This window comes from Alternaria viburni (genome assembly GCF_023758015.1).
Source record: "Alternaria viburni strain BMP 2772 chromosome Unknown scaffold_25, whole genome shotgun sequence".
In the NCBI taxonomy this organism is placed as follows: domain Eukaryota; kingdom Fungi; phylum Ascomycota; class Dothideomycetes; order Pleosporales; family Pleosporaceae; genus Alternaria; species Alternaria viburni.
In genome coordinates, this window is record NW_026055794.1 from 500,263 (window position 1) to 524,013 (window position 23,751).

Consider the following 23,751-nt stretch of genomic DNA (forward strand, 5'->3'; position numbering starts at 1 on the left):
TAGCTTCACAGTGCTCATGTGCGGGGCCCGCTCAGATACAGTAGGTGTATGGAGGTTCAGCTTCACGGTTCTTATTCGGTGGCCGGGGCAGCAGACGCTCGCTGTGTATTCGAGGAGAGCGGTAAAGCTAGGCTTATTGAGAAGAACGTTGCTGAGCCGCTTCAGAAAGAGGGCTGGCTTGTCTCTGGTATCGCGCACGTTGATGGAAATGGAATCGATCGGCTCCATGCTTCGAGCTGGACAGCAGATCCATGTAGGCCATAGCTCTTTCCTGTTGACCATCATCACATCGAGAGAATACGCCGTCGGCAGCTGACGAAGACGAGTTTTGGTCTCCTGATGCAGTTGTCTGTTCGTGAGTAGCAGTCCATAAGCAGTATATTGCTGCAAGATGGGTAGCTGTAAGCAGTTCGTTGCTACCGAGGCTTTGCGGGTGGCTTCGTCAAGAGCAGGCCAATTTGGAGGCTCAATGTGCGCACTGATGACGAGTTCGAGAATCATGTCGCGAAGTTCGCGCGGTAGAGACAGAAGATGACTAGACATGATGAGATGGACTGCGTGAAGGATGGGTACGAAGGGAGAAGAGCCGGTCCCGGGGAGCACGCGCGGGGACCTGAGCTAAGCCGAGACGCTAAGCTACGTCGATACAAGCCTCGCCTAAACCCCTGCAGGTTAATTCTCGCGGCTGCCCGTCTTCTCTCACTCACTCACTCTCGCTGCACAACACAGAAAGTCATCAGCATCTTTCACTTGACACTGCTGCCTGGGAGCCTGCGCTAAAATGACGTCGTTAACGCTATGCTCGGCTCGGTCGCCTACTCAGGCTGTCGGGCTAAGGATCCTCACTTGCCGAACTGTTTGTTCGTGTCGAATGTACAGCTCCGTATCCAAAGCCTACGGATACTTACAGCTCTGAGAAAACCGACAAACAACGGTCGCACCTACAGTCTCATCGCCAGCGACTCGCTGCTGCCAACAACATCCGCGATGTCTCGATTGGAAGCGCTTCCTCAGCACCTTCTCCGCGACATCCTCCGCTACTTGCTCCTCTCTGATCGTGTCCGCGGCCCTCCTAATCGCTATCTTATAGAAGATTATGACTTTCAAGTCGCCATCCTCCGTACAAACAAGGCCGTTAACCAAGAGGCTGCCCACATCTTCTACCAGGACAACAAGTGGATCAAATTCCGCAATGGCTATGGAGACCCGATGGAGACCGCTTTGATTAACCACGAGACTCCCTACTTCAAGTTGAAGACGATGAAGTTCGAGAACCATATCGCGGAAGTCGATGTCACCCCAAATGTCATAAGTCTACCGACTTATGGTGGGAAGACGACGACGGGACTTCTCTTACTGCAAGACATTCCCAAGTTCGCTCGCGTTTTGCGCATTGTCGACTTCGCCAACTTCTTCGGCTATAACATCAAGTTCACGCTTCACACGCCACCCGGTGGTGTCGGCAATCTGAGTAAGGAGCATCAAGAGCGCCTGCTCTTACCCATGGAACAAGGTGAGTCGCCCACTTGCATATGTTGTACGATGAGAAGTAACTAACTCGATTCCTTCGTAGTCAAAGGTGTTGCTTTCCGACAGCAGGTCACGTTCACTTCTACATTTGATGCAACCCTTGTCCAACGCGTCAAGCAGACTATGACCCAGGGAGTCGCATGGCTGCGAGCCGGTGCTGCCGAGGTTTACGATCTCGCCTTGTCGATGAAGCGCATGGGCGATATGGCTTCAAATATCGGAAACCGAGACATGGCTTTCGCGAAGTGGAACGACACGGTCATGTTCATCGACAGCACAATGAAGCAAAACGACATGATGGATACACGTCTAGAATCTGGATTCCAGTGCCGAATCTATGCGCTCCAGTGCATGGTTGATATCGAACGACAGCTACTCGACTTCACAGACCTGTCTACTCCGAAGAAGGGCCCCAAATTCGACCATATCTCAACGTTAGTGCAGATGGCGGAGAATGCGGAGGGTTTCAACGCGAAACTAGGATATGAGGCGGTTCCCACATCTGCTATCGCTCGCTTCTATCGCTTCTTGGGTATCGCCGAACTGGGCCTGGACCATCCGGTGAAAGCGGCCAAAGCCTTTGTCAAGTCCTACAAGATCATGTCTCTCTCTAAAACCAAGCAAGGTTATGAGACGGCGGTGGAGTGGAAGAAGCTCACTACGACCCAACGCAAAGCAAAGCTAGATTCTCTGCTCGTGGAACTCCCTAGCAATCCACACACCCTCTCAGATTTCAAGGCATGGCAAGGTCCTCAAGTCGCGTCTGAACACTGGGTCATGCGCAAACTGGGTTTCCAAGGAGAGTTTCCGTACGCTGATAAGATAAGTGGTGTAATGGGAATATGGCTGACGAACGAACCGCACCCCAACCTTTCGCGTGCAGGACCACGTACTGTACAGCTTGGAGCTGTGAAGCCGGAGGTACTGCAGAAGGTGGTGGACAAGCACCGTAAGGAAGCAGCACTGCCAATGACGCAAGGTACCGCCATGATTTGGGTCTCACTCGGAGCCAACATGATAGGTCAAGAGAGTGTTTTGGACGATCCGCAGGCTGCAAGGAGTCTGGAGAACATGTCACTCAACGGCCATGGAGGCTGTCCGACTCAGTGAGTGACAGGTCAATCACCTGTACTGTTCTATGTATGTGCACAGTCGGGGTGAGTGCTAGATAGGATAACGTAGTGAAAGAGGCTGGTATTGTTGGTGCGTGAGCTATTGTATCTATAGAAACACTCTCATTCACTTCCACTATAGCATGCCCTATTGTCTAGATACCCAAATGATATCTTCGAATCTGACAAACACCGTCCTACCTCTCCAAACCACTTCCCTACTACCACTATCCATACTGCCATCATGACATCTACATCCTCCAAGCGTAGAGCAGACGATGAGCCGGCCTCATCGCAACCATTCAAGCGATCGCGCAACGAGAAGCCGACATCACCCCCGGCGTCCGCACCACGAAAGCAGTCGCCAAGGCGAAGGACACCCCGCCCATCTATCCGCCAACCCTCCACCTCCCCAACACCCTCCGTATCCGCCTCGCTGGACGAGACAACCACCACCTCAGAGACAGACCCCCTCCTCCACCGCATACAATCCGGTATCACCTACACCCTCTCCACCACCATCCCAGCGCAAACAACACGCTTCACCATCCCAACCAACACCAACAAACCTACCCTCCTCCTCGCCATAAACCTCCTCCGCACCCACGCCACACTCATAGCTTCATCACCACTCTTCGAGATCTACGAATTGGGCGTTCCAAGACCGGATTGGGTGAAGCAAGGCGGTTGGCTGGGCATTCACGATCCGCAGTGGTGGGTGGGGAGGAGTGTTGCGGAGGTGAAAGCTGGGCCTTGGGCGGATGAGCTTGAGGTGAAGAGGATGGAGGGGAGGATAAGGGGGGTGGAGAAGGGGAGGGAGAAGAGGAAGAGGGGGACGAAGGGTATGGGGAAGGGAGAGAGGGAGAGAGATGGGAAGTTGAGGGAGGGGCTGAGGAGGCAGAGGGAGGGGGTGGGTATGTGTGATTAGTGACGAACAGAAGATCTGTGTGGAAGGATATATGGAAAGAAACATTGCACACATATGACACGAGAAGAGCACTTCAAGATTGGCAATTAAAGACATCACACGAGGGAAGGACATTCTAAAGTTAAGAATTAAAGAAGACATCAAATGTGAGGGAGCATCCGTGGTTCAAGATTAAGAAGTAGTTTATGCTATAGTATAAACTACAGAGGTATCATTCTCCAGCCGGGCATCTATCCATTCCGTGTCTTTAGTAATATGCTATACTGTACAGTATAACTAGAACCAAACATTACATCATTCAAAGTGACTCATTCGTGTCATCAAGACGTGAATAAAACACCGCATCATCTATCCATTTAGTGGACGGAAGCAGTGCGGTGGTTCTTCTCAGTGTCAACGACAATGGAACCGTTGCGCTCGATCATGGTAGAGCCACCCTTCTGGAGGGAGCTCTCGACGAAGGTGTGAGTAGGGCGCCACTTGGCAGAGGTCCTGGGAGTGGTCTCGGCCATCATCTGGTCGACCTGCTCGAGAGACAGACCCTTGGTCTCGGGAACCAAGAAGTAGGTGTAGATGAAGGCGATGGTGCAGAGACCTCCCCAGATGAAGAAGACGGAGGACTTGAGGTTGCCCTGGTCGGTACCGACCATGTAGGGGGTGATGACGGCGATGATGGTGTTCCAGAGCCAGTTGGAGGCGGTGGAGAGGGCAACACCACGCGAGCGGATGGGCAGAGGGAAGACCTCACCGATGAGGACCCAGGCACCAGGACCCCAGGTAGTGGCGAAGAAGAAGATGAAGATGGCGATGAAGGCAATCTGGGCGTTGACGGCCGAGATGTTGTTGGCGCGGGTGGTGCCGTCGGCGAGAGTGGTGGAGTTGTTGAATCCCTGAGTGACACCGATGATGGCAACCAAGAACTGGCAGATCAACATACCGAGAGCACCGAAGAGGAGGAGTGTGCGGCGACCGAACTTCTCCATTCCGTAGAAGGAAAGAGGGGTGGAGCAGACGTTGACCAGGGTGAAGACGAGCGAGATCAAGAAGGTGTTGGAGATGGCGCCAGTCGACTCCAAGAAGGGAGTGGAGTAGTAGAAGATGAAGTTGACACCAGTCCACTGTTGCATCATCTGGAGCGAGGTACCGAGGATAGTCTTGCGAAGGTTGGAGTTGGACTGGAAGAGAGAACCCTTGAAGCAGTTGGCCCAGCCAGAGATCCAGCCACCGGCGGGGATAAGCTCGCGCTCGTACTCCTCGTTGGCAATGATCTCAGCAAGCTCGAATTCAACCATGGACCTGAGCTCAGCAGCCTGGGGGTCGGTAGGGTGGACACCACGGATCTTCATCAGAGCCTTCTTGGCCTCATCGGGCTTGCCGCGCTTGACGAAGTAACGAGGAGAGTCGGGAAGGCACGCAATACCACCACCGAGGATAAGACCCCAGGCAAACTGGATACCGATGGGGATGCGGTACTCGCCAGTGTCACCACGACCCTGGACGCCGTAGTTGACACAGGCGGCAAGGAGGAGACCAATGGTAATGCAGAACTGGTAACCAGAGACGAGCGCACCACGGACCTTCTTGGGGCAGATCTCGGACATGTAGAGAATGACAATGGCAGATTCGAAACCGACACCAATACCGGCGATGGCACGACCAGCGACAAGGAGGTCACGGCCAGTGGCAGCCATTTGCAAAACAACTCCTAAGTGGGGGTTAGTGGCTTGTTTCATAAAGTAGTGCAAGCGGGGGAGTTCGTACCGATGATGTAGATGAGACATCCCAGGACAATGGTCCACTTGCGACCAATCATATCGGAAAGGTCACCAGCGACGAGAGCACCGAAGAAAGTACCAGCGGAGAGAATAGAGACGATGAGCGAGGTGTTGCCAGAGCTGATCTTGCAGAGGCCATCGGGAGTGTCGAGACCCTGGGGGCAGATGTTGCCCTCGACCTCCTGGATGAAGAGAGGCGAGTTGAGCACACCGTTGATGTATCCGGAATCGTAACCTGGGTTTGCAGTCAGCCACTGTTACTGTGGAGATTGTACAATGTTGTTGTCTTACCGAAGAAGATACCACCAAAGGAGGCGAAGGCGCAGAGGAGGTAGGCCTTCCAAGTGACAGGGCACTCAGTCATGTTGACATCAGTGGTAGCTTGGATGCCCTTGGGGTTGGCGGCCTCGTCGGCCAGGTCGTTGTTGTGGCTCATGATGGGCAAGTGCGTGGGGGTTGTACGCTGAGGGAGTTGACGAAGCGCGTTGCTTGAAGCTGTGCAGGGTAGAACTCGCACGCGGCCTTGGACGAAGAATCAGAATCCGAGATGCGGGTGAGTTGAGGGTTAATAAACAGAGCTGGAGATTTGAGATCTAGTGCAGTGCGGAACAAGTGTACCGCAGAAATGGCTAGGTAACATTGCGGCGCGACTAGTAGGGGCCCGTGCTTCCCTGCTATTGGGTGCATTAGCCTGGAACCCAGTGAAGGGTGCGCGCCACCAGCTCTCTGGGGAATGGTCGCCCGCGTTTTGCCTGCTCCAGCTTCTTCTCCAGGCCCGACTGGCCCGACTAACCTGGTAATTTGACAAGTGTCGGACCGGCATTTGCACCGGCTGTGATTTGACCTTGGCAGATAGAGCACAGACGGATTTCGATCCTGTCTAGAACGCTTCTAGGTTTTCAGAGCCGCACGTGAGGTGCTCCCCGACCAAGGGTTCCCACTTCACTAGACTCCACCATCGTGGCCCATGGAGTCTCTCGTGGCCCATGGAGTCGGCTAACGTGTGTCTGGAGCAGGCTGGTAACGGCGCTAGCCCCCAATACCAGGTGCGCGGCGCCCTACACTCGGCTCCCTCCGCCTTCTACGCCTGCTTTCTTCATCACGATGATGCGCTGACGATGCGCCAATGGCATGGCCTGTGCTATGCTTTTCACCACTGCAGGCGTCTTTCCCCAGACAACACCATGTGGCTGAACGCTAATGCAACGGCGGTCAAGATGAATGTGAACTGCTGACGCTTGTCGGCCATGGACGCCTAACGGCCAATACGCGACTTTGCTGGCCTTCGGAGCTCCTAATTAAGCGCGCAGTGTGGCACGAGTCACTCTCATTAGCCCAGCACCACCAACCCCAGCCTCCGCTCCTGTCCCGACGCTGGAAACGTCCAACCGGGGCCGCCCTTGATTAGTGCATGTGGTCACGATGCACGGTCAGGATGCCTGACCCAGCGACCGCGAGAGATGCAAATCCAGTCCCTTCGCTGCGGGAGGAAAATGTGGTAGCGATGATGGCGAGAAGGCTGTCTCTACCGAGGTGGTTCGTTCACGTGGGTCGCTCGGTGTCAATCACGCGGAGGTCTCCCCATGGTTTCGATCCGACGGCCCACAACCCTGATTGGCCATGCCCTGCGCTAGTGCCTACCCCGACGAAGCTTGACGCGGAAAAGAATTCAGCCCCGACATAGCACGAATCGCCGAAGAGAAAATCTTCAGGCGCGGCATCTGAGCTCTGAGGTACATGACAAAGCGACATCGCGTACCCCGACATTCATCGTCCGCATGTTCTTCTCCACATTGTCGCCCAACGCACTGCTGCTGCTTCGCTACCATCTTTTCTCGCGTCCCCGCTGAGATGTCACCACCCCACAACTCGTACCGACTATGCAAACTTTGTGCGACAGTGGTGGCCTCAGCCGCAGCTCTCCTTGTGCAGGACTTCATTGTTACACGAGAAGCCTGTCAGACGCCGGGGTGCAATGCCTCAGTTTGTCACGATGCTCAGCTGTCATGTGCCAGCTGGCTTCTCGATGCCTCGGAGCAGGAGATGGTCCTGGGGTCTTGAAAGTCCTCCAGCGTTTTGGTCGCATCTGTCATGGAACTTGAGCTGGGCCTCTCAAGATGGTCGACATTATAGTGTCTGACCCCAGAGGCGCTCAATGCGTTTCGTGGTGGCCTGAAGTAGTATTTTGTCTCACAGGTAATTTCACCTCATTAGCGACACCAGGTCGGCCAACTACCTGAGGGCATCAAAACTGCCGTTCTTGGAACATATCGAAACCCACTTGCTTATCATCAGAACTGACTCTAGCTATCCGCGCATATGCACAACAAGGCTGTGAGATGCAGCAAGGCTGGCCAATGGCCACAACCGAGGCGGGGTAACTGCATCCTCCAGCCTTTCTCGACGGCCTCTTCACCATTACTCCTAACACGTCTCTTATCTACCTGGTGGAGCTCACGCAACCTGGGTCCATGGCGTGGCACGACGCGACATGCGCAGCGCTGAAGTTGGAGTGGGAAGATGGACGACCGGGATGTCTTGCCTGTCAACGTAAAGCGCCCGCTTTGGCGCCTATCCATCCAATCTCGCCGCCTGGACCTCCGCCAGATGTTCCGCGATCGCAACTGGTGTGCAGATGGCCGCCACGACTCTTTCCTGATTCCTCTCTTGCGGGATCACGGAAAGTTGCGACAGATCCCAATCATGGTCTGCTTTCCGAAGCATCTTTAGATGGTGGCAACACACCTTGCCTATCATGTTCTGAAGACGGCGACCGCTACCTGATTCGCAAAAATTCCCAAGAAACTCCAGCGTCCGAAGGCAATAAGTTTGTGCCCAATCTTGAAAGCGATGAAGATGGTTCAGGCCATAAAGACACCTCGGAAGATGCGGAAGGTTCCACACGTGACATTGCTGAAGATGGGAATGCGAGAACACTAGCTTTCATTCGTGCCAATATCGACGAATGGACTAGCAGCAACATCACTCAAGAGTCACAGATGTTGTCAAAGCCTCCTCATGAAGAGATAGACCGATCGCACAATCCACCTGAAGCAGATACTTCTTTTCGGAGCACATACACCAGCCTTCCAAACGCCGACTCTGTTCGTCTCCTACGCTTGCATGGTACCGCGACTAAGAGCGATCCTATCCACTGCACTCTCCTTGTGCATGGGCTTCACGATCCGTGCCGCCCGACTTTCGAGGCTTTTTCCTACACCTGGGCAGATTCGCAAGGCGACTCATCGCTGTGCGAGGTCATCTTTGTCGGCCCACATTATGACATCCTACCTGTAACCAAGAATTGCCTGGCGGCGCTTCGGTGCTTCAGAACCTCTGTGGATCGTCTTGTGTGGGTTGACGCTATTTGTATCAACCAGTTTGACTTGGATGAGCGAGGTCGTCAAGTTTCGCTTATGAGAGATGTTTACAAGTCTGCAGCCCGAGTGCTAACGTATTTGGGAGGGTGGAACGAAGACCTTGGAGATGTCACGGAATCGCCACACTACAACCACGGGAGATCTGACCATCTTTCTGGGAGTGCTTTCGCCGATATCAGCACGATACTTTGTTCACCCTACTTCTCGCGCATCTGGGTCATTCAAGAAGTGCTGCTTAATAAATCAGCTACTCTAAGCGTCGACAAGCATACAATACATTGGAAGAACTTCTGGAATAACGCACGGCACTCCTTATCATGCCAAGACCGGAAGTCAACCCCAGTACTTATCGAACACTTCAACAGTAGAGACGGCAACATGGATTTATTTTCATGGCTCAAAGCCACGAAAGACTCCCGATGCGGTGATCTGCGAGATCGTGTGTACGGCCTAATGGGCTTAACCCCTGACAGGGACCGAAGAAGCTTACCTGTGGATTACAGTATCAGCAAACAACAGCTATATATTGGCTTAGCAATGTATTGGCTTACAATTGAGGCCGAATACGGAAATACGGTATCCGTAGTACTGGATATGGCTTTGCGTCCCAAAATCACGCTTCTTCCTTCGTGGGCTCCAGATTGGACGTCGCAGCCACATACGAACATCGATGAAGAATGCAGGCCACCGATGTCCTTGACACTCCGATTAGACACGACAAGTATAGAAGGTCCATCATCGGGATTGAAATGGCCCAGCTTGGGAGGCAGGGTCACTTTCTCTGATCTCGAGCCTAGGGTCAGATGGACGCTAGACGAGACCTTCCAGGGGCAAGTCATCTACTATAAGGCGCCACACTGGATCACACTCGCTCGGGATGCACACTGGACACCTCTGGCCTCGGTGCAGCCCCTCTCACTGGGTGGCACGCTTGCGCTTGAAGCCGTTCACATACTTTCCATTTCGAAAGGAAAATTGGAACTCACAGATTGTAATGGAAGACAACTGGACGGTCTACGCCTCGAACAGACCGAAGATTTCGAGCCAGGACAAGAGAACCATTCACGTGATGATGTGCATCTATACGTATCGTGGGAATGGGGGCAGGCTTTAGTATTAAGGAAGCATGCACAAGCAGTGTATAGCCTTCGCAATAGGTTTCGAATAGTGTGTGCTCCTATACCGTCACCTTCCGCAAGCACATCCAAAGATGACATGCGTCTTAAATATATGGAAATAGATATTTCCGAGCACTGGTTGAGGGATATCTTCTTTCATGGAATTTGCGCGGGTTCCGCCTACGCTCACCTGTCTCGAGGATCAGGTTTCGAAAGAGGCTGGTTTGGCATTTTCCCCGAGGCCTCGGCTGCTTGTGAAGACCTCAACTTGTCCTTCGACATTCATATTGCGGAGGACCGTCGGCGTTCCATACTAGCGCTAATGACAGAAATAAGTGAAGATGTTAGAGATTCTATTGATGAGATTGAAATCCCCTGGAAGAGCCGGATTTCGCACTCCCGATCTATGAGAGGAAGCGATACCCGGCATGTGAGAGAGGGACTGGACGGAGAGCTCGCTGGCTGTATTCGGAATGCAGTCAGACGGCCGACGGCTTCTTCACCGGAAGAACTCTGCGAATACCTCAAAAGTATCGTGAAGGCCTACCGAAATTCCTGCAAGGATTATTTGCCCCTGCGATCAGTACCATTTGATTTGTGCAGATGGTTCGATGAGTCGTCTTCACTCTCGCCTCTGTCCTCACCTTTAACCATAAAGCTCTGGAATTCGCTCATGGACACGAACGCATCAATGATCAGAGAAGACTTGAAAAGCCCGTATATGGCTTTCTTCAAGGAGCCCGCTGTTGCACTCGTTCACGCTGCTTGGGCGCTTTTACAAGACGTCAAAGTCGATTCTAAGTTCACACTCGAACAGAACTTCAACATACTCTGGGTACATGTCTTGACCATGGAGATGGTTGCACGTCTACGAGGGTGTATACAACAACGACTGATCCTGAAGGCTTTTGTTGACAAGATGAAAAGCCCGCAAAAGATATATCTCATCTAGTCTATCATGACTACTCATGTTCCGCGATTTATCTCCGTGGTCTTCCTTTAGTACTTTTTTCACCTGTCACGTTTATGTTGAACCGGATGCGTCGGGAGGGTGGTATGGTAGTTTCCCTTCGGACATTCCTAGTACAGAATGTCATGTCTACCTTTGGGTTACGTAGTGGTACATCAATTCATTGTAGACGGTACATGTGATGATTTATGCAAGGCATGGTTCACGGTAACAATGCGTTGTGAAAGTAATGCGCAAAATGCGTTCAAGAATACTGATTGTATTCCTCATCCAGCAACATCTACAAGAAAGCGCAGCACGGCTGCGCCTATCAAAAAAAGTATATATACAAAAAGTCGACGAGAGCATAAAGTCTAGCCTATCGTCGTTCCAATCCTCCAGATCATGCAGAACATACACATCTTACTCCTTGCGGAGAAGCGCCTCGCGGAAAGCACGGCGACCACGCTTAGCCTTGCCGCCCTTGCAGTTCTCAGAGTTGTGCGCAACAGCCTCGCTGCTAGCAGCAGGCTCCTCGGAAGAAGGAACAGGGGAAGCAGCGGGCGAAGTCTCCTCAGCAGGCTCCTCAGTAGGGGTCTGAGCAGGAGACTGGGCACCGCCGCTGGTGCTGGCATCCCAGACAGCGGGGGCGGGGAAGGTGTAGTCCTTGTAGCCGCCCCAGATGCTGAAGTTGAACTCTGGGTCGTCCTTCTTGTAGGCGCCGGGGAACTTGACGGTGGGGCCGGGGGTGCCGCTGCCGCCGCCGGTGACCTTGACTTGAGCGCAGCTATGGTTCATTAGCAAATGTCGTCGTAGAAGTAGTGAATAGAGGAACTTACGCGTAGTAGAACTCAGCCTGGCCATCGTGCGCACCGTGAAGACCAACGTGCTCAGAGCGGATCAAGTACTCGCCCTCTGGCACCTCAGCCGGGACAGTGAACTCGATCTTGTTGCTATCCCAGGTGCACCAAGCATCACCAAGAATGTCCTTGTCGGGGTGGCAAAGACCAGACTCGAAGATCTTGAACCACTCGCCGTCACCCTCGTACTCCTTCACGGAGCTGGGCGCCTTGGACATGTAGACGAAAGCGGGACCGGGGTGCTTCATGGTAGCGCCGTAGGCAAGCTTCATGGCCATCTTCGTGCCGGCTGCGACCTCCTTGACGCCGGTCTTGCCAGCGCTGGCGAAGGAACCCTTGTTGCAGCGGAAGTCGTCCATGTCGGGGGTCATGTTGTCGAGGGGGTTCTTCCACTTGGTGGGGTTGAACTTCTCCGCACGAGTGTTCTCGCGGATGAACTCGTAGCCCTTGGACTCCTGGCCGTCGGTGACGAGGACATCGAAGGTGTAGTGGGCAGAAGCGATCTGCGCGATGGCAGCTGCGGCAATGATGGAAAGCTTCATGTTTGAGGTGGGTAGTGGTGGTTGGTTTGGTGTTTAGTAGTGGGTTAGAAGATGAAAAACGATTGTATAGTAGGACTAGCCTGTAGGAACGAATGTAGTAGCAAAAAGCTGAAGAGAAGCGAAAGACAGTGTGCAGAGGTGTGCTGATGAGGTCTCCATCGTAGTGGTGTTTTGCTTCTTATGTATCTGAGCATGCGTTCCTATCTGAGCGCTGTGATCAATGTCGCTAACCGTTTCCAGTGACTAGAGCTGGTCTTTCCACCCATCCCTTGCAAACCCCTCTTCGCCGATGTTGGTTTGCACCCTGAAACAATGCCTCAGGTGTTTCCTTCCATCGACGCATGAGGCCGAGATCTCTTGGCTGTGGCCGTATTTCCGCTATCCCGCACAGCTGTGGCGAAGCGAGATGACCATACGAAGGGATGAGAGCTGTCATTGTGGTATTGACCCCCGTAGCGCCCGCTTTTTCGATCCTGGGAACCGCGGTGGTGGGCCTGTCACCATACAGGTGCCTGTTTCAAACCATTATCTTGGCAGTAGGAGACTTGGCGGTCGGAGGTCTCATCAGTTGGAGATGTGCAGATACCATCCTCGACGGAACTTCGCTGCCGGTGCAGACTATGCACAGTAGTACAGGAACATTTGGGCAGACTTCAACATCCGGTCAATAGTGGATTGACACTCATGAAGGATTCGCAGATTGCTGTTATCATCAGTGCTATGATGTCTCTTTCCGCTTCAATATCTCAGCGCATGAAAACTCAGCGAAATGATTTCTCCGCCTCTTCAACTTGAAACGAGTAATGACGGAAAGGGGGGCACGGCGGGATCGCACATGCTGAAGGACGTGATGATCGGGATCCAGACACAACGAGACTGCAAGCCTACTCTCGTCTGAGTTCGGGTGAGCTACTACCTACCATCTAGCGCTGGCTATGCTCGTACCCACTGTGCCAAAGATAGAGACTGCATACGGATCTCGGAGGTAGAGCGGCTATCGAAGTCTGTGTGGTTGTCGAAAGGAGCAATCTCAAGGCAAGACTCACGAATGGCAATGGTCTACACCATTATATATATCGGCCGCCTTCAATTGAGCCTGTTGTTGCGCTTATTTGAGCTGTTAAGACTCAATTTACACGATGAAGGCGTGCATCCAGGCTGGTGGGTTCGCGAGATGGAGCACTCCTGAGTCAGTAGTGGTTCACTTCAACCTGCACTTTAGCCGAAGGCCTATCACGAACGACCCTTTTCCGATGTATCCACACCGCAATCTCTGGTGGAGAGACAAGCTGTAGCGTGTTTCTGTTTCCGCCTGTGGCTTGTTTCAAACGTTGGTGTTGTTGCGGAATGCTACCGAGTGTGACCACATAAGTTCAATCCTGTTGTTTCTTGACGCCATGGTGGGGAAGCCTGCAAACGACGAAGGAAGGCGCCTCAAGAGGTTGGCAATAACATCGTGCATAGGCTTGTATTGGCACATAACAGCAGTTATCTCGTCGTCGGTCGGCGGCTCGAACTACCGAGAGCGTTGGGCTCTGCATAGTATACCGGATTAGGTCCGATGGGATTCCGCTCCACAATCCGATGCAGCAGAGGCATGCTTCCGCAACTAAGCCAAAGACGATGGAGGTCCACTGAAGTGCAGTAGCGGTGCGGCGTGATGATTTCTTAGTCTACTTGGCGTCTTCCCCGGGGCTCGGGAGTTCTGGAGGGAGGCTCTACTGGGAACGTGAAAGCTGGAAATAGTCTAATGGTGGGCAGCCCTTACAACACAACAACCACGCGTGCAAATAAAAATTTAAAAAGTGCAAAATATTCGCAATAGCTAAGAGTATATATATTAAATACTTAATTATTGTTAAAAGAACTCTGTTGTGCGTTGCAAGAGAAGAAAAGGTTAGTGTTCTAAATCTTACTTCCGGCTTTCACGTTCCCACTAGAGGGAGGTCAGAAAGTTCTCGACTCGTGACGTGAGGTTCCTTGTTGGCCGTTGAGTCAAACCCGATCTTCTACCGACACCGTTGGGCCTAGCGTGTGAGCCTAATTCGACAATACATTCCTCGTACTAGACGGGTTGCTGTAAGCCCCTCGTTGTTGTTCGGCGATATCGACGTGTTGCGATGAGATGGTGTTGTGGTAGTGGTCGTGTGTTCACGACGTTGCAAGACGTCCCCGCATCGCCTGACCGTCATACGTCATCACTAACAAATCATGTGGCATTGTTTCCCTGCATGTCTTTGATCCGCAATGCACAGCAAACGCTTTTTGCAAACTTGAGAGGTGGAAAAGCCATGAGACCATTGTTCTTGACATTTCAATATCCAACTACTCTTCTTTTCCCACCCGTACAATAATTGGCGGACCGTAATCGCAAGGACGCCCGGGACAGTACCCCAAGCATCAATCAACATGTCAGCAACCAACGAGCAACCAGTCGAGACGCCAGTCAACAAACTCAACGCAAAGCAGCAGAACCGAATCCAGAAAAGACGACTCGCACGTCAGCAACTCACCACGCACCTCGCTCTTGTAAGAAAGAACAGCAAAACAAACGACCCTCCACGGATCGCAGGATGCATGCGCGCACCGCGAGGCCCAGATGGCCGCTTCCTCCACCGCGAACACGTCGTCACAAAAGCAACAGAAAGTCTCAGCATACAAGAGACGACAGCAAAGCCCGTAGAAAGTGTGAATGAGAAGCCAAAATCCTGGACGCCATGGGTAGTCCCGTCTCTCTCCAAGACACCAAAAGCTTCCCGACTTTAGCTTCATACAAGACCGGGGAGTACTTCAGATCCCCAGCACCCAACCGTGTGAACACCGTGGACGCACTGGATACCTCCCCGCTCCCTCATTCCCTCACAGAACGAAGCCATCATGCTCCCTGTCAGCTTCTTCCTGCGCCCTGCCAATCGGATCGTCGGCATAAACCACTTTCACCTCCCACATACTGCTCGCGTTCATACCGATCAAGATACCCCCTCCTTTAGTCCCCTTCTCCCATTTCTTAGTCTTCTTCACGTCCTCCGTATCAAGGAGCAGGACGGTGAAGATATGTTCAGCGTCTTCCTTCGCGTCAGCGCGGTCGACGTAGGAAGCGTGAAGCTTGGTTGTAGCCGCGTATCCTTTTGGCTTGGAAGCCGTGAACTTCGAAGACAAGGAGGTGGAGGAAGAGTGTTCAGCGTGAGCAAGAGGGCCAGCGGAGATAATAGTGTAGACGGGTGCAGGCAAGATATCGAAGACGTCTTTGTTGATCTCGCGATGTATCTTCAGTATAGTGTAGACGCCGCGCTGGCCCTCGACAATGAATGTGTCGAAGCCTTTTTCCAAGAACTCTTCATCAACCTCCTTCTCTTCATCTTCGTCATCTTCAAATAGGAAGTCGTCGTTTGGCTTCTCTTTCAGGAGAGCATACTTGTCGATTGCGGGAGGTGAGTTGCTGACAACGTCTTCAATTTGAGGAAGGAGGTGGCGGAATGCTTTCGCAGGGCCGGTGAGTTCGTAAGAATCGATGTGTGGTCGGATGATGCTCAAGTACCAGATTGTGTTGGGTTCGACGTCGATGAAGGCGAGCTCATCGACTGGCTTGTCGACTTTGGGAGCGGGGATTGGAGTGGATTTGTTGAAGGGCATGACTTCATCGTCGCCTTCGAAGTAGATGCCTTTGTCCATGGTGAGATGTAGGGATAGTCGAGTACCTGTGATATCGTCGAGTATCGTAATGTCCGTGCGAAGGCAATGTAGTCTGGGGCGGTGCTTGAAAAGTTTATGAAGGTGAGAGGGATGGGCAATGTATACTGTAAGAGCAAGCACGGACGTTATAGCCTGCGAGCGTTTGTTAGATGACGTCGTCGCTTGTGGTTTGCGGTGTCGCGGTGAAGGCAGGACTGGCGCCTGGAGCTATCGGGCTCCAGTATGGGGCGCCGACAGACCGATACAAACAATCTTGTATACCGCCACGGGGGTTAATGGCGTGCGATATCGCCTAGACAAGGCGGTATGTAGGCGCCAACTCTCTCATCTGGAATCGAGGAACGATATATCAGCGGCAGTTCGAAGTGACTCCAGACGATCGTAGGATTGTGCATTGGTATCTCCTAGCAAAGTAAGACATTCCGCCTCTTAGAATACATAGTGTGCTTTTAGACTCAGTCCCTGAACGCCAGAGCGCCATACGCATGCAGAACGTGACATGTGATTGTCACTCAGCCTTCCATATGACGACACCGCCTAGTGTCTCTTCGCCCTCTTATCCTTGCCAGGCCGTTTGCTTGCACCGCCGCTGGGCTTGCCCTTCATCCTTCGAGCCGAGAAACCGCTCCCGTCTGCGCTGGATTCGGCGGTGTTACTCTTCGCGTGACGCTTCTTGCCACCGAAGCCGTACTTCGAGTCCTTCTTCTGGCGCTTGTTGAAGTCCTTGCCGCCAGCACCACCGCGACCGCGGCGCTCGGACTTGTCGTCATCAGCGGTAGCGGCGACGTCGAAGAGGTCTTCCTCGTGGGTAGCTGTGATGTCGGCTCCTTGTCGCTCTGCAGGTTTGTCAGTATACTGTCGTTCAAGTTCTCAGATATGGGTACAACATACTCCTCTTGAGAGTCTGGATCTTCTCAATGGTGTCCTTCTTCTCCTTTGCGCGCTCCTGCAGCTTCGCGACCTGAACCTGCTTTCCGAACTTCTTCAAGTCTCTCTGCTTGCGTGCCTCAGCAGCAGCCTTCTTGCCTGCCGCGGCATCAATCAGCTTCTGCTTGATCTTGCCCATGTGCTCGTCGCTCTTGACCATCTCGGCGAAGTAGTCGGCTGGCCGAGAGAACGACACACCCTCCTTCTTCAGCTTCTTCCGCGCATCCTTGACCGAGGACAGGCATTGCTTGTAAAAGGCGAGCTCACGGTTGAGGTCGTCCTCGACGTCGGCGATCTCGACAGGCTCGTCGGTGGTTACGGACTGGTATTCCGAGAAAGCGAGTTTCGAGTAGGGGAGTTGAATGCGGTTCAAGGCTGCGGTGAGAGCGGCGGTATTGTTGATGGTAAGGCGCTGGTGCGGGATAATGTCACCCTTGTCCTCTGAAGCGACAGAATCGAGATCGGATAGCGCAATATCATCCTCGTCCTCGTCCTCGTCCTCGTCCTCGTCATCTTCAGCGTCTTCATCCTCCTCTGCGGCCTCATCAGCCTGTATCTCCTCCTCGTCTGAGCTGATGTCGCTATCGGTGTCGTTGAGGTGGTCAAGGTCTACTTGAAGTCCATTGGGCGCGTCTTCATCGTCGCTTGCGTCGTCATCGTCATCCTCGCCCTCGGTCTCCCACTCGGGCTCCTTGACTGCTGGCGCAGCCTTTGCGTCGGCCTTCTTGTCCTTCTTCGACTTCTTTGTCTTGCCATTGACCTTCACCTCTACCTCATCCAGCGGCACAGGCACGCCACCCTCCTCAGTATCCTTCTCGCCCTCCTCCGCAGCTTTCCTGGCCTCGCGCTTTTCCTTGCGCTTCAGCGCCTGCTTGACGTACTTCTTCTGCTTCTCGCGCTTGATGTCGCGGCCCTGGTAGTTGTCGAGCGCCGACTTGAGCACGCCTTTCTTCGCCATGTCGTCTGAGTTTTATGAGGTTCTGGAGGGTGTGGAGTATTGGACGTCGCAAAAGACAAGACGTCAAAGCTTCCCAGAAAATAATTCGTGAACTTCCAAGTCTGGGCGCAGAAACATTTTAGCGCGCACGCTAGCCTGACCGCCTACGAAACGGGCAGGAAGCCGCGGCGAAGACCACGTGCTCCGCGACCTTACATATCCGCCGTATATGTGCAACTCTCCTGTTGTACCATAGCAGAAAGTTTGACAATCGCCTTGTGAGATACTGAACTATCTCGAATTCGCAGACTATTCGTCTTGTTCTCTGCTATCCTCACGAACACATTCAATCATGGCTACGCCACAACCACTAGCAGACCGCGCGCAAAGCGACACTGCGGTACGTGCTTGTTACACTCACGATGCCCCGCTCTGCCTAACATGCGCATAGTCCGCCGTCTCAAAAGATGCCGAAAGTTCTGGAGAGCTCACAGCAGTTGTCGATGATCTCCTGAATCAACTCAACACCAAGTTCACCACAGTCAGCAGCGAGCTGCTTGCCAAAAGTAAGCACAAGCATGTCTAAAGCAGATACACTAGATGCTGACGATGCGTAGTGGATGACATGTCACGGCGGCTGGATAACCTCGAAGCTACTATCCAGGCTGGAGATGGTACGAAGGGCTCAGGGTCTGGCAAGTAGATTTGCAAAGAAGGCATCGTGTTTGGTCAAAAGCAGGCGGTGTGCATCGCGCATATCTCAGTCATTGGCGTTTAGTGTTAAATTACATAGATCGTATGCAATCTGGGTATTGACTTTTGGTTCTCTACTACTTGTTCCTCTTTCTGATTGTCATGATCACGTATGCCTGTCGCTCCTGCGCCAGGCCTCTTTGCGCCCCCAGCTCATCTAATCATCTTAATAGTGTTGATGGTATGCCTCATTGCGGAATCTTACTTCACGCACGGGTCGTCTACAACTCCGACTTCTCCTCCTCAGCATCACCCATGAACTTCCTCAGAATGTTGCTCCTGCTCATCAAGTCATCCATCTTCTCGGGTGCCAGGTTGCCCTTGGCAATGAGTCCCTGCAGACGCTTAAGCTCCTTCGCAGCGTACTCCTGGTTGGCACCGATCTTGTTGAAGACCTTGACGTAGTATTCGGCGTACTTGTCCTGCAGAGTACCGGCGAGGGTCTTGGCCTCCTCAGCACCGCCGGCCCACGAACCCTGGAACTTCTCAATGAGGGTGTTGAAGGCCTCGATGGTGCCACCAGTGGCGTCAAGTCCACCACCGACCGCACGATGGGTACCGGCGTTTGCGTTGATGAAGTCGATGAAGTCCTTCTCGGCGCGGGCGCCGTTATAGGGGAGGGGCTCGGTGGAGCCCTTGGGGAAGTATTTGATGGTCGGGTAGGATGACACGCCTTGCTCCTGTGCGAGGGCCTTGGAGTTCTCAGCTTCAGCGTCGACCTTGGCGATCAAGACACCGGGTTCGGTAACGAAGTCGTTCGCGAGGGTCTCCCAGACGGGGGCGAGGGTCTTGCAGTCTGTCCAGATGTTAGTTATGACCAGTTGATCAAGAGAAGACTAGGAAGACATACGTCCACACCATGGAGCAGTGAAGGCAACGAGCACATCCTGGTCCTTTCCAACCTTCTCCTTGAAGGTCTTGTCGTCCAAGTAGACGACCTGGCTAGGCAGCTTGCCCTTGACCTTGGGCTTGACCGAGCTCTTCTCTGTGATGAACTTGCTCAAGCTCTCGAGGTCACGTCCGCCGCTGTAATCCGTAGGCTTGTCGCTCTTTCCGTCGAACCACTTGAGGGTAGGGAAGCCTGAGACACCGAAACGCTTGCCGAGCGCCTTGTGAGCATCAGCATCGACCTTTGCGACGCTGACCTTGTCTCCAGCGTGCTGGAAGACGCCAGCGAGCTCATCGTAGACGGGGGCGAGGTTCTTGCAGTGGCCGCACCAGGGAGCGAAGAACTCTACGAGGGCGGGCTTGCCGGACTTAAGAACGACATCGTCGAAGTTGGAGGGTGTGAGGTCGATGACGGCCGATGCCGAGGCAATTGCGGGCAGCAGCGCAATGGCCGCGGGTATTAAATTGCGGAAAAGCATCTTGAAAGTGTATGAAGCTCAAGGATGAGTTGAAGCTCCAAATGTGTGTTGAAGAGCGGTGGGAAATCTGGTGGGGAGCTAGAGCAGCACAGCGGCTATCAGGGTCCCGCGGTGGCGATCGCTAGTCTGAAAGGTGTCCTTACGCGTCTCAACTTTACAAATCCAACACCAACGCGACGGGATGACGTACACTGGATAGTGATCACGCATACTAATCACGGTCTTGGTCGTATATACAGCTGTTGATGAATATTTTATACTACAACATGCATTCAATTCCTGGGTATCACAAAGACATCGCCCTCCAGACCTGCAGGTGGCCATCACCTCCCAAACCCTCCAGATCTAATGCAACGACATCTTCCAATTGTTCCCCCCAGTCATCCCATAGCTACCACTAACCGTCTTCTCCTCTTCGCTCTTCTTTTCTTCTGTGACCTCTGGCTTGGCCTCTGCCTTCTTTGCCTCTACCTTCTCCTCCTTAACCTTCCCGAGCTCACCAGCAACCTTCTCCACAGCAGCCTTCAGCGCCCTCACATCCGCGCCCCTGATCTCCTCAATCTTCTTTCCATCCTTGAAGACCATGAACGTAGGCATAGCTGTGACACCATATTGCCCCGCGATCTCCCTTTGCTCATCTACGTTGACTTTGACGAATGCGAATTTCCCTGGTGAGGCGTGCGTAGTGGAGAGTTGATTGTAGATGGGCGCGATTTGCTTGCAAGGTGGACACCATGTTGCGTAGAAGTCGGCGATGAGATATGTGTGACCGTTCAGGAGAGTGCGGAAGTGTAGGGGTGCTGAGATCTCTGTTGGCATGGTTGATGTTGGGGTGTCTGTCAAGGCGGCGTGCTGAGGTTGTGTGTCGAGCGATTTGTGTGTTGTGTCTTGCTGAAGGGCTGTTGAACGGCGGCTGTGGTGTATTGAAGCTGTCGTCAGATCCGGGCTGTACTTTTGTATTTGTTGCACTGCGATGGCGCGACCTTGTAGAATGTTCTTTCCAATAGATGCGCCATACCACGAATGGTCTGGCCAATCAGCATTTGTCATCAGCATCACGATCACGTGTCGGTGCGCTTGCCGCAATTGGTAGTCGGTGATAGCAGTTCTGCGCGGGAGAGGCTATATATGCTGGCGCGATGCGTATACGGAACCTTTGAGCGGAGTCATCAGTCATGCAGATGGGAGGGCCTGTTCTCAACTGATGGATGATCTCGCGAAGGTTGATTCGACAGTGCAATGATATACATGCTGAGTGGTAGCAACCTTGAATTCCAGAAAGTCCACAACGCCTCGCTATGCCATCATGAGCAGTTGAACCCAGGTGCTTTTCAAGAATTGAATGGCTTTTCAAAGCTCAGCCCCCACCTCTGCCCAGTATCTCCTCCCTCTCCAACACCTCGGGCTTGAACTTGATCAGAAAGACCGTCTTTCCCGGCCACAGACCTTTGCCCTCTTCATCGCCTACACTATGCGCTGTCACGCCCTCGGTCGGAAACCCCGCACCGTCGCACACACCCTCAATTATACCTGCCACGAACGCCGCGCAGTTCAAACTCGACAGTTCTTTGGGCAGACTTATGTATTGGTTCACCATGGGGTCGTTGTCGAAGAGCATGTACTGTCCTGGGTCGGTGCCAGACTTTTCTAATGCATCCGCGGGTCGACCGAATAGGTATCGGTATAGCTGTTGTGCGATGAATTGGAGGAGAGGCAGGATACGAGTGGGCCGAATGCTCGCGAGGGGGTTGGCGGTTCGGGAGAGGAGGAGATCGAGGAGGCGGAGGCCAATTGGGTAGCCTTGTGTGTTGAGTCTATACAGCAATTAGAAAATACTCGGCAGCCGACAGTAAATTCCCGCAGTGCAATGTAAGGTATTGCGACTGCATTTGTCTAGCATACCTCTGCTCCAAGTCCCCCACATCCTTCGCGCCCTTTTGCGCATATGCAATCATCTCAATGAAGAGGTACGCAAACGCCGCTCTGCTAAGCTCCGCATTCTTACTCCGGTTGAGATTCCTGTCGTATATGCTCTTTTTATTCGACGGGTACCGCAGCCCAGGCCCTTGACTTGGGGTCCCGCTCATTGCGATGTGCTGCCCTTGTGGTTGCGATTGTGTGCCGGGTTGCGGACGGATCGTAGCTGCAGAGGAGGACGTCGATGGCTTTTGCGCAGTGTCTACGGACCGCGAGAGAGACGACTGGCGCGAGGGGTAGTACGAGTGGTGTAGGGGCAGGATGTTGGACATGGTCGCTATTGAACCCTGGCGGTGTTGTTTGGCGGAGTGATGTGGGTCGGAGGGTCGTGCGTCGTGCGTCAGACTTGCCGCGGGTCGAGGATGCTAGGGATCATCTTCGGTGCTTAGCTAACACACGACTTTAACAATACAACAAGTTTCGCGATTCTCAATCACTTCTACCCGGCATGGTAGGAAGCGTTCTTTGCTGACTACGTTGGGACGGAAACCTCAGTGCCTGGGCCTCTGAGATTGCCATTGATGCAGCCAATCCTTGACACCGTGTCGCATCATTCATTGGTTCGGGGGAGGAAGAGGAAGAGTAATAACGTGGTGCAGCAATTGTCTCTCGCATTCACTATAGGGCGGCGTGCTCTTCGATGCTACGTACTAAAATGGAGCGGAAAGGTATGAAGCCACCATCCCCAACATCTACATTTCTCCGTTGTGTCGCGCTTCAGCATGACGACAAACCGCCTGGACTCCGCGCTTCGATCGCCACCCATCGTGCTCAGCAGCAGTCTCCATGTAACCATCGGGCATCTCAACCATATCTCCATACAGCTTCTCGAGCTTCTTCTTCTCATCGTCCACGCCTTCCGAGCCGACTACTTTGCGTACCTCAACAGATGATGCCTTCCTCGAGTCCTTGTACCATTCCTTAAACCTTTCTGTCAGGTTCATCTGGTGCGACTCAAGAACCCTCATCATCGGCTGCACATCGGTGCGGCGGATATCGAATTGAATCGGAATGATGGCAGTGGTGTAGTTCGGGTCCGCAGCAACATCGCGCATGTGAGGTGCACCAGACTGCTCCATCTCAAGCTCCGCGCGCAGGTCACCGTTGAGCTTTCTCTGATGCTGTAGTGCAGCCAAAGCATCACCGCGTTCCTTCTTCATCCTTCGTTCGGATGCGAGGTGGCGCTGCTTGTCACCTTGCGCGTCTTTGGCCTTCTCTTCCTCCTTCCCCGCCATGTCCTTAGCATTCTTGACCTTCTTGTTGGCACCCTTCAGCTTCCGCGTCTTTCCATCGTTCTGATTGCCAAGATTGACATGTTCGTACTCGATGGTCTTGAGTGTGTCCTTCAGCTGCGTGTTTTCGGATTGCAGACGCGTGACCTCGCTTTCGAGGCGGTTGAGACGGCGTACGGTGTCAGTCGGAAGATCAGACCCAGCAGCGGTTTTGGCAGTCCTTCGATCTAGATCGTCGATGGTTTTGCCTCGTTCCTCAGCCTGCCCTTTCCAGTATTCGCATTGTTGACTCAAGGTTGCGATGGTATTTCTCAGACGGGCCTCTTCACCGTGTTTCGCTTCCTGTTCTTCATCGACTACGTTCTCGTGCCAGGGACCACGGGCGGACTCTACAGTAGACGCTTTGTGTACTGACAGAGTAAGCGACAATGTCCCGGAACGCAAGTCGTCAGGGTCGTGGAAGAGTGCGTCCAGATTGAAGCTCATCTGTTGTGGGTTAGTATGAGCGCAGGCTTAGCTGTTCTTCGACTTACCTTGGATTGTACTTAGGTGGCTACACTGTCTCGACGCGAAGAAAGCGACGATCTGAGGTTGCAGCGTAGTCGTCACGCCAAGCATTTAGACCCTGGCGAGGTGAAAGCCAAACAAGACGAAACGGGAAGGCGCGCTGG

At 53.2% G+C, this 23,751-nt stretch overlaps 11 protein-coding genes across 11 annotated transcripts; 3 read left to right on the forward strand and 8 right to left on the reverse strand.

Annotated features, from left to right (window-relative positions):
* Positions 1 to 987: 987 nt before the first annotated feature.
* J4E79_009567 (uncharacterized protein) lies at positions 988 to 2,640 on the forward strand (the record flags this gene model as incomplete). The annotated part of the gene is made up of 2 exons (XM_049358411.1): positions 988 to 1,513; positions 1,574 to 2,640. 2 exons carry the CDS (start codon positions 988 to 990, stop codon positions 2,638 to 2,640), a joined length of 1,593 nt encoding a protein of 530 aa, XP_049207266.1.
* A 246-nt stretch (positions 2,641 to 2,886) lies between these two features.
* Positions 2,887 to 3,752, forward strand: J4E79_009568 (uncharacterized protein; the record flags this gene model as incomplete). The annotated part of the gene is made up of 2 exons (XM_049358412.1): positions 2,887 to 3,552; positions 3,705 to 3,752. The coding sequence occupies 2 exons, from the start codon at positions 2,887 to 2,889 to the stop codon at positions 3,750 to 3,752; spliced, it is 714 nt and encodes a 237-aa protein (XP_049207267.1).
* Positions 3,753 to 3,926: 174 nt separating this feature from the next.
* On the reverse strand, positions 3,927 to 5,781 carry J4E79_009569 (uncharacterized protein; the record flags this gene model as incomplete). The annotated part of the gene is made up of 3 exons (XM_049358413.1): positions 3,927 to 5,275; positions 5,332 to 5,580; positions 5,637 to 5,781. 3 exons carry the CDS (start codon positions 5,779 to 5,781, stop codon positions 3,927 to 3,929), a joined length of 1,743 nt encoding a protein of 580 aa, XP_049207268.1.
* Positions 5,782 to 11,215: 5,434 nt separating this feature from the next.
* J4E79_009570 (uncharacterized protein) lies at positions 11,216 to 12,194 on the reverse strand (the record flags this gene model as incomplete). The annotated part of the gene is made up of 2 exons (XM_049358414.1): positions 11,216 to 11,579; positions 11,632 to 12,194. 2 exons carry the CDS (start codon positions 12,192 to 12,194, stop codon positions 11,216 to 11,218), a joined length of 927 nt encoding a protein of 308 aa, XP_049207269.1.
* Positions 12,195 to 15,053: 2,859 nt separating this feature from the next.
* Positions 15,054 to 15,866, reverse strand: J4E79_009571 (uncharacterized protein; the record flags this gene model as incomplete). The annotated part of the gene is made up of 1 exon (XM_049358415.1): positions 15,054 to 15,866. One exon carries the CDS (start codon positions 15,864 to 15,866, stop codon positions 15,054 to 15,056), a length of 813 nt encoding a protein of 270 aa, XP_049207270.1.
* A 558-nt stretch (positions 15,867 to 16,424) lies between these two features.
* Positions 16,425 to 17,772, reverse strand: J4E79_009572 (uncharacterized protein; the record flags this gene model as incomplete). Its single annotated transcript, XM_049358416.1, has 2 exons — positions 16,425 to 16,723; positions 16,779 to 17,772. The coding sequence occupies 2 exons, from the start codon at positions 17,770 to 17,772 to the stop codon at positions 16,425 to 16,427; spliced, it is 1,293 nt and encodes a 430-aa protein (XP_049207271.1).
* A 331-nt stretch (positions 17,773 to 18,103) lies between these two features.
* Positions 18,104 to 18,454, forward strand: J4E79_009573 (uncharacterized protein; the record flags this gene model as incomplete). The annotated part of the gene is made up of 3 exons (XM_049358417.1): positions 18,104 to 18,151; positions 18,203 to 18,317; positions 18,369 to 18,454. The coding sequence occupies 3 exons, from the start codon at positions 18,104 to 18,106 to the stop codon at positions 18,452 to 18,454; spliced, it is 249 nt and encodes an 82-aa protein (XP_049207272.1).
* Positions 18,455 to 18,725: 271 nt separating this feature from the next.
* J4E79_009574 (uncharacterized protein) lies at positions 18,726 to 19,871 on the reverse strand (the record flags this gene model as incomplete). The annotated part of the gene is made up of 2 exons (XM_049358418.1): positions 18,726 to 19,300; positions 19,355 to 19,871. 2 exons carry the CDS (start codon positions 19,869 to 19,871, stop codon positions 18,726 to 18,728), a joined length of 1,092 nt encoding a protein of 363 aa, XP_049207273.1.
* A 286-nt stretch (positions 19,872 to 20,157) lies between these two features.
* Positions 20,158 to 20,690, reverse strand: J4E79_009575 (uncharacterized protein; the record flags this gene model as incomplete). Its single annotated transcript, XM_049358419.1, is given in 2 exon segments — positions 20,158 to 20,262; positions 20,274 to 20,690. 2 exon segments carry the CDS (start codon positions 20,688 to 20,690, stop codon positions 20,158 to 20,160), a joined length of 522 nt encoding a protein of 173 aa, XP_049207274.1.
* Positions 20,691 to 21,228: 538 nt separating this feature from the next.
* J4E79_009576 (uncharacterized protein) lies at positions 21,229 to 22,120 on the reverse strand (the record flags this gene model as incomplete). Its single annotated transcript, XM_049358420.1, has 2 exons — positions 21,229 to 21,685; positions 21,774 to 22,120. 2 exons carry the CDS (start codon positions 22,118 to 22,120, stop codon positions 21,229 to 21,231), a joined length of 804 nt encoding a protein of 267 aa, XP_049207275.1.
* A 420-nt stretch (positions 22,121 to 22,540) lies between these two features.
* J4E79_009577 (uncharacterized protein) lies at positions 22,541 to 23,566 on the reverse strand (the record flags this gene model as incomplete). Its single annotated transcript, XM_049358421.1, has 1 exon — positions 22,541 to 23,566. One exon carries the CDS (start codon positions 23,564 to 23,566, stop codon positions 22,541 to 22,543), a length of 1,026 nt encoding a protein of 341 aa, XP_049207276.1.
* Between the last annotated feature and the right edge of the window lie 185 nt (positions 23,567 to 23,751).